Source organism: Blennius ocellaris, assembly GCF_963422515.1.
Source record: "Blennius ocellaris genome assembly, contig: SCAFFOLD_153, whole genome shotgun sequence".
Classification (NCBI taxonomy): Eukaryota; Metazoa; Chordata; class Actinopteri; order Blenniiformes; family Blenniidae; genus Blennius; species Blennius ocellaris.
The window spans coordinates 75,630-83,670 of record NW_027662096.1 but is presented as its reverse complement, the minus strand read 5'-3'; the positions used below and the strand labels follow the sequence as shown (position 1 = coordinate 83,670).

At 55.9% G+C, this 8,041-nt stretch overlaps 1 protein-coding gene across 2 annotated transcripts in view; it reads left to right on the top strand.

Moving 5' to 3' along the window:
* Positions 1-234: 234 nt before the first annotated feature.
* vash2 (vasohibin 2) overlaps positions 235-8,041 on the top strand; it is a gene marked incomplete at its 3' end in the record, with an annotated part of 15,197 nt that continues 7,390 nt past the window's right edge. The window contains exons 1-4 of one of the 2 annotated variants that reach the window (XM_080521747.1): positions 235-369; positions 1,841-2,277; positions 5,385-5,473; positions 7,358-7,414. In XM_080521747.1, coding sequence (XP_080377873.1) covers positions 2,197-2,277; positions 5,385-5,473; positions 7,358-7,414 — 227 coding nt within the window. In that variant the 5' untranslated portion in view covers positions 235-369; positions 1,841-2,196. Of the gene's footprint in view, positions 370-1,840; positions 2,278-5,384; positions 5,474-7,357; positions 7,415-8,041 lie in introns of those variants that run through there. The other variant, XM_080521748.1, reaches the window with a different exon arrangement.

Below are 8,041 nucleotides of genomic sequence, written 5' to 3'. Positions count from 1 at the left end.
TCAAAACCAGCGACGTCTTTGAACGACGCTTTCATGTGTGTCGCTTTGATGCCTCAGATCAACAGTTGCCAACGAGCCCCATTTGTTGCGGGTCCGTCACTTTGTTGACTCCGCCCCCCCTCCTCCTCTCCGGCCAATCAGCGCGCCCCGCCCGCTCCAAACATGGCCGCGTCGGCTGCTCGCCCCGCCCCTCTTTGTTGCCCCGCGCCAATCAGGAGGCGCGTGGCTCCTGCCGCGGCTCCGAGCAGCGGGCTGACGGAGGAGCGGCGGCGGCGACGGGCCGTTCTTCTCCCCGCCGGAGCGGCGCGATGTGAACCGGGGCCGCGGGAATCGTTCTGCTCAAAGGCCGCGGCAGCGCGAGGAGCGGAGGTGAGGAGGGGGGGCGGAGGGAGGGGGGGGGGGGGGAGGAGGGAGGAGGAGAGAGGAGAGGAGGAGGGGAGGGGGGGGGGGGGGGGGCAGCGGCCGCCGCCGCCGCAGTGCCGTGAAGGTAGCGCTCGGCTACACCGGATGTTTCCAAATACTTTCAAGTAAAACGCCAACGTTCGGTTTCCGGTCACTTCCGCCTCTCCCCGGCGGGAAAACGAGGCCCGTCGCACCGGGAGACGATCCTCCGGGTCCCGGATCGTCTCCGCCGGGACCCGCGTCGCCTCTCGTCGCCGTTTGACGGACGCGGTGTTTTATTTTGAAGCGGAAGAGGCCGCAGCGCGCTGAGCTTCACGCCCTGGTGGAGTTACCGAGACCCGGACCACAACAAGACCTCAAGACCCGGACCACGACAAGACTTCAAGACCCGGACCACGACAAGACCTCAAGACCCGGACCACGACAAGACTTCAAGACCCGGACCACGACAAGACTTCAAGACCCGGACCACAACAAGACCTCAAGACCCAGACCACGACAAGACTTCAAGACCCGGACCACGACAAGACCTCAAGACCCGGACCACGACAAGACCTCAAGACCCGGACCACGACAAGACTTCAAGACCCGGACCACGACAAGACTTCAAGACCCGGACCACGACAAGACTTCAAGACCCGGACCACGACAAGACCCGGACTCCTCCCGGGTCTTGATGGACCAGGACTGTACCTAGACCCAGTCAAGACCCCGTCACCCTGGACCAGTCAAGACCCCGTCACCCTAGACCAGTCAAGACCCCGTCAGTACTTCTCTACTGAACCGTGACTGTTTCCATGACAACAAGGCCCCACAATGTGGGCGGAGTCTCAGTTCTCCGTCATGCAGAGTGAAGACGCATCAGATAATAAATCAATTATTACATGTTTATTAATAAAATTACAAAATGTGGATCGTTACCATGGAGCGTCACTGTCCGGTGTTTCAGTTTCCCTGGTGCCCGTGTTACCTGGTGCCCGTGTTACCTGGTGCCCGTGTTACCTGGTGCCTCCTGCAGGCAGCTGGTGTCAGAACAAAACCAACTAACGCCGCGGCGCTTTAAACTTTAGCGGGGGGGTTCTGCAGGGCTGGGGGGGGGGTTCTGCAGGGCGGGGGGGGTTCTGCAGGGTGGGGGGGTTCTGCAAGACGGGGGGGTTCTGCAGGGCGGGGGGTTCTGCAGGGTGGGGGGTTCTGCAGGGCGGGGGGGTTCTGCAAGACGGGGGGGTTCTGCAGGGCGGGGGGGGTTCTGCAAGACGGGGGGGTTCTTCAGGGCGGGGGGTTCTGCAGGGTGGGGGGGGGTTCTGCAGGGTGGGGGGGTTCTGCAAGACGGGGGGGTTCTCGTCGGGTTTTTAATGTCTGCTGTGAAAAAGCTGCAGGAAGAAGGTCACCAGTTAACAGGGGAACCAGTTAATCCTTAACACCACCGTCCTCTGCTCAGGTTCGTCCCTGAAGATCAACACCTGGTGTGATGCTGACCTGCAGTGAGCTGCTGTAGCTCCTCCTCCTCCTCCTCCTCCTCCTCCTCCTCCCCCCTCCTCTTCCTCCCCCTCCTCCTCCTGGCAGCCATGACGGGCCCCCACCTCCTCCTCCACCTCCTCCACCTCCCCGGCCAAGCTGAGCCGTCATGGCCGCTCCAAGAGCAGCAGCTCTCACTGCCTGCTCCGCTGCGGCGCCCGGGACCCGTCCTCCACGTCTCCTCGCTCCCCCGGGGACGAGGACGAGGAGAAGGACGGCGGCGTCCTGTTCTACGTCAACCGCGCCGGGTTCCCCATCGAGGGCGCCACCTGGGAGCGGATGTGGGCCCACGTGGGCGCCGTGCACCCCGAGGGCGCCGCCATGGTGGAGCGCATACGGAACGCCGCCTTCCTGCCCAAGGTGAGTCTGGAGGCGTCCTGGAACCCTTCCTGGAGGCCTGGAGGCGTCCTGGGACCCTTCCTGGAGGCCTGGAGGAGTCCTGGGACCTTCCTGGAGGCCTGGAATCATCCTGGAACCTTCCTGGAGGCTTCCTGGAACCTTCCTGGAGGCCTGGAGGTGTCCTGGGACCTTCCTGGAGGCTTCCTGGAACCTTCCTGGAGGCCTGGAGGTGTCCTGGGACCTTCCTGGAGGCTTCCTGGAACCTTCCTGGGACCTTCCTGGAGGCGTCCTGGAACCTCCCTGGAGGCTTCCTGGAACCTTCCTGGAGGCCTGGAGGCATCCTGGGACCTTCCTGGAGGTAGCCTGGAACCTTCCTGGAGGCGTCCTGGAAGGCCTCCAGACGCCGGTCTGTGTACGAATGTTACCGTTACTACTGATCCTACTATTACTACTACTGCTAGTACTACTACTAAGTTTCAGCATCACACGCCAGTGATGCTACATGCTACATTAGCATTAGCAGTGGTGAACTGGTGTCTTCTGGACTGGTGGAGGTGACGGAGCGTGGGCTCAGGAGGTGACGGAGCATGGGCTCATGAGGTGGAGGTGACGGAGTGTGGACTCAGGAGGTGACGGAGCGTAGGAGGTGGAGGTGACGGAGCGTGGACTCAGGAGGTGACGGAGCGTAGGAGGTGGAGGTGACGGAGCGTGGACTCAGGAGGTGACGGAGCGTAGGAGGTGGAGGTGACGGAACGTGGACTCAGGAGGTGACGGAGCATGGGCTCATGAGGTGGAGGTGACGGAGCGTGGACTCAGGAGGTGACGGAGCGTAGGAGGTGGAGGTGACGGAGCGTGGACTCAGGAGGTGACGGAGCGTAGGAGGTGGAGGTGACGGAGCGTGGACTCAGGAGGTGACGGAGCGTAGGAGGTGGAGGTGACGGAGCGTGGACTAAGGAGGTGACGGAGCGTAGGAGGTGGAGGTGACGGAGCGTGGGCTCAGGAGGTGACGGAGCGTAGGAGGTGGAGGTGACGGAGCGTGGGCTCAGGAGGTGACGGAGCGTAGGAGGTGGAGGTGACGGAACGTAGACTCAGGAGGTGACGGAGCATGGGCTCATGAGGTGGAGGTTACGGAGCGTGGACTCAGGAGGTGACGGAGCGTAGGAGGTGGAGGTGACGGAGCGTGGACTCAGGAGGTGACGGAGCGTAGGAGGTGTAGGTGACGGAGCGTCGTGGAGAAAACTGGTTTGTCGTGGTGTGACGGGGAGAGAGAAACAAGGTGGAGGTTTATAACGGTTGTTGGTAAACAGGAGGGTGGAGCGCCGTGTCAGTCTGTTGTTGTTGTTGTTGTTCTCTGCCCTCGTTACCAAATAATCCCTCAATATAATCTGGACTGAAGATAATCTGGACACCAACCAAACAGGGGAGGAGGGGCCTCTCTAAGCCCCGCCCCCCGGGTGGAGCTCACCAGGCGTTGTCATGACAACGTGACGGAGGAGGATGGAGGCGTTTGGTTTCACAACAATCCAGACGGTTTTGTTTCTTAGCGCCAAACCGGTCGAGCGAAATGTGCTGAGCTCGTTGCTACGTCACCTCCACCAGCCTGGGTCGACGCTACGTCACCTCTAAGTCCTCTGAGTCGACGCTACGTCACCTCTTAGTCCTCTGAGTCGACGCTACGTCACCTCTTAGTCCCCTGAGTCGACGCTACATCACCTCTAAGTCCTCTGAGTCATCGCTACGTCACCTCTAAGTCCTCTGAGTCGACGCTACGTCACCTCTTAGTCCCCTGAGTCGACGCTACATCACCTCTAAGTCCTCTGAGTCATCGCTACGTCACCTCTAAGTCCTCTGAGTCATCGCTACGTCACCTCTTAGTCCTCTGAGTCATCGCTACGTCACCTCTAAGTCCTCTGAGTCATCGCTACGTCACCTCTAAGTCCTCTGAGTCATCGCTACGTCACCTCTTAGTCCTCTGAATCAACGCTACGTCACCTCCAGCCTGAGTTGTCGCTACGTCACCTCTAAGTTCTCTGAGTCAACGCTACGTCACCTCCACCAGCCTGAGTCGTCGCTACGTCACCTCTAAGTCCTCTGAGTCGACGCTACGTCACCTCCACCTTGCAGCAGTGAGGTGTAGCTGCTACGCCGCTGAACACAACAAAGAAAAGCAGGATCAGAGCAGGAAAAGTGATGAAGAGGAAAGAATGACGAGACGCTGGACTGAAAAGGTGGAGTAGGAGGAGGAGGAGGTGGAGTAGGAGGAGGAGGAGGTGGAGTAGGAGGAGGAGGAGGTGGAGGAAGAGATAGAAGTAACAGGGAGGAAGAGCAGCACAACAGGAAGCAGGAAGCGGAGGTGGAGGTTGTTGAAATGAAACAAACAAACAAACTCTTTAAGACACAAACCCTCCAGTTCTCCTCGTTCCCCCGGAGCGCCGCTCCAGACCGAGAACCAGGACACACACACACACACACACACACACACACACACACACACACACACACACACACACACACACACACACACACACACACACAGCTGCCGGGGTCCGTCACAGGAAGTGGGTCAGGGACTCAGACCCGGTGAAGCAGCTGCAAAAACACCAGAGTAATCAGATTACTTTTTTTTCCCCAGACACAAATGTGGGTCAGAGGCCGCCGGGGGGGAGGGGGGGGTCTCTGGTCCTGGTAGGGGGGTCTCTGGTTCTGGTAGGTGGTAGTCTCTGGTCCTGGTAGGTGGTAGTCTCTGGTCCTGGTAGGGGGTCTCTGGTTCTGGTAGGGAGTCTCTGGTCCTGGTAGGAGGTAGTCTCTGGTCCTGGTAGGTGGTAGTCTCTGGTCCTGGTAGGGGGTCTCTGGTTCTGGTAGGGAGTCTCTGGTCCTGGTAGGAGGTAGTCTCTGGTCCTGGTAGGGGGTAGTCTCTGGTCCTGGTCCATGGTTCAGGCAGTCCTCCTTGGTTCAGGTCTCTTCAGGGGCCCGGTTCTGTGTTGGTTCCATCAGTAGAACCTTGAAGTGTTCTGGTTCCTCCTGGTAAGTAAAGAACCGGGGAGTCCAGGTCTCGGTTCTCAGGCAGACTTAGCTCCGCCCCATTTCTGTGCCCCGCCCACTAATGTGTTGGTCCTGTCGTCCTCCAGAACCCCGTCCCGTCCGTCCCGTCCTTCAGACCGTCCACGTCGGTGCCGGACTGGCTGGTGTCGGTCCAGAACTACATGAAGGCCCTGCAGTATCCTTCTGGAACCAGAACCAGAACCAGAACCGGTCCACCCGCTGACGTCACAAACCAGACGTGAACGAGACGTGAACGAGACACGAGACGTAAACGAGACGTAAACCAGACGTGAACGAGACGTGAACGAGACGTGAACGAGACACGAGACGTAAACGAGATGTAAACGAGACGTAAACGAGACATAAACGAGACGTAAACGAGACATAAACGAGACGTAAACGAGATGTAAAGGCGACGTGAACGAGACGTAAACGAGACATAAACGAGACGTAAACGAGACATAAACGAGACGTAAACGAGACATAAACGAGACGTAAACGAGATGTAAAGGCGACGTGAACGAGACGTAAACCAGACGTGAACGAGACGTGAACGAGACGTGAACGAGACACGAGACGTAAACGAGATGTAAAGGCGACGTGAACGAGACGTAAACGAGACGTAAACGAGACATAAACGAGACGTAAACGAGACATAAACGAGACGTAAACGAGACATAAACGAGACGTAAACGAGATGTAAAGGCGACGTGAACGAGACGTAAACGAGATGTAAAGGCGACGTGAACGAGACGTAAACCAGACGTAAACGAGACGTGAACGAGACGTAAACGAGATGTAAAGGCGACGTAAACGAGACATAAACGAGATGTAAACGAGACATAAACGAGACGTAAACGAGATGTAAAGGCGACGTAAACGAGACATAAACGAGACGTAAACGAGATGTAAAGGCGACGTGAACGAGACGTAAACCAGACGTGAACGAGACGTGAACGAGATGTAAAGGCGACGTGAACGAGACGTAAACTAGACATAAACGAGACGTAAACGAGACGTGAACGAGACACGAGACGTAAACGAGACGTGAACGAGACACGAGACATAAACGAGATGTAAAGGCGACGTGAACGAGACGTAAACGAGACATAAACGAGACGTAAACGAGACGTGAACGAGACACGAGACGTAAACGAGACGTAAACGAGACGTGAACGAGACACGAGACATAAACGAGATGTAAAGGCGACGTAAACGAGACGTGAACGAGACATAAACGAGACGTAAACGAGACGTGAACGAGACACGAGACATAAACGAGACGTAAACGAGATGTAAAAGCGACGTGAACGAGACGTAAACGAGACACGAGACGTAAACGAGATGTAAACGAGATGTAAAGGCGACGTGAACGAGACACGAGACATAAACGACACGTAAACGAGATGTAAAGGCGACGTGAACGAGACACGAGACGTAAACGAGACATAAACGAGACGTAAACGAGATGTAAAGGCGACGTGAACGAGACGTAAACGAGACACGAGACATAAACGAGACGTAAACGAGATGTAAAGGCGACGTAAACGAGACGCGAGACGTAAACGAGACACGAGACATAAACGAGACGTAAACGAGACACGAGACAAACGAGACGTAAACGAGATGTAAACGAGACGTGAACGAGACACGAGACATAAACGAGATGTAAAGGCGACGTGAACGAGACGTAAACGAGACACGAGACGTAAACGAGACACGAGACGTGAACGAGACACGAGACGTGAACGAGACACGAGACATAAACGAGATGTAAAGGCGACGTGAACGAGACGTAAACGAGACACGAGACGTAAACGAGACACGAGACGTAAACGAGACACGAGACGTGAACGAGATGTAAACGAGACACGAGACGTAAACGAGACACGAGACGTAAACGAGATGTAAAGGAGACGTAAAGGAGACACGAGACATAAAGGAGATAGGAGACGAGACATAAAGGAGACGAGACATAAAGGAGATAGGAGACGAGACATAAAGGAGACGAGACGAGCAGTGTCCCCTGTCCCCCAGTGTCTCCTTCACCAGGACGCAGGTACAACCACACCGGGACGCAGTTCTTCCACATCAAGAAGAGTCGGCCGCTGTGCGGGTGAGTTCCTGTACTGCAGTACACTGTAGTAGTAGTAACGTAGTACTCCAGTAATACTCCTCTGGTCCCCAGGTTGATGGAGATACTACAGTACTACAGTAATACTCTGGTCCCCAGGTTGATGGAGATACTACAGTACTACAGTACTACAGTAATACTCTGGTCCCCAGGTTGATGGAGATACTACAGTACTACAGTAATACTCTGGTCCCCAGGTTGATGGTAGTACTACAGTACTACAGTAATACTCTGGTCCCCAGGTTGATGGTAGTACTACAGTACTACAGTAATACTCTGGTCCCCAGGTTGATGGTAGTACTACAGTACTACAGTAATACTCTGGTCCCCAGGTTGATGGTAGTACTACAGTACTACAGTAATACTCTGGTCCCCAGGTTGATGGAGATACTACAGTACTACAGTAATACTCTGGTCCCCAGGTTGATGGAGATACTACAGTACTACAGTACTACAGTAATACTCTGGTCCCCAGGTTGATGGAGATACTACAGTACTACAGTACTACAGTAATACTCTGGTCCCCAGGTTGATGGAGATACTACAGTACTACAGTAATACTCTGGTCCCCAGGTTGATGGAGATACTACAGTACTACAGTACTACAGT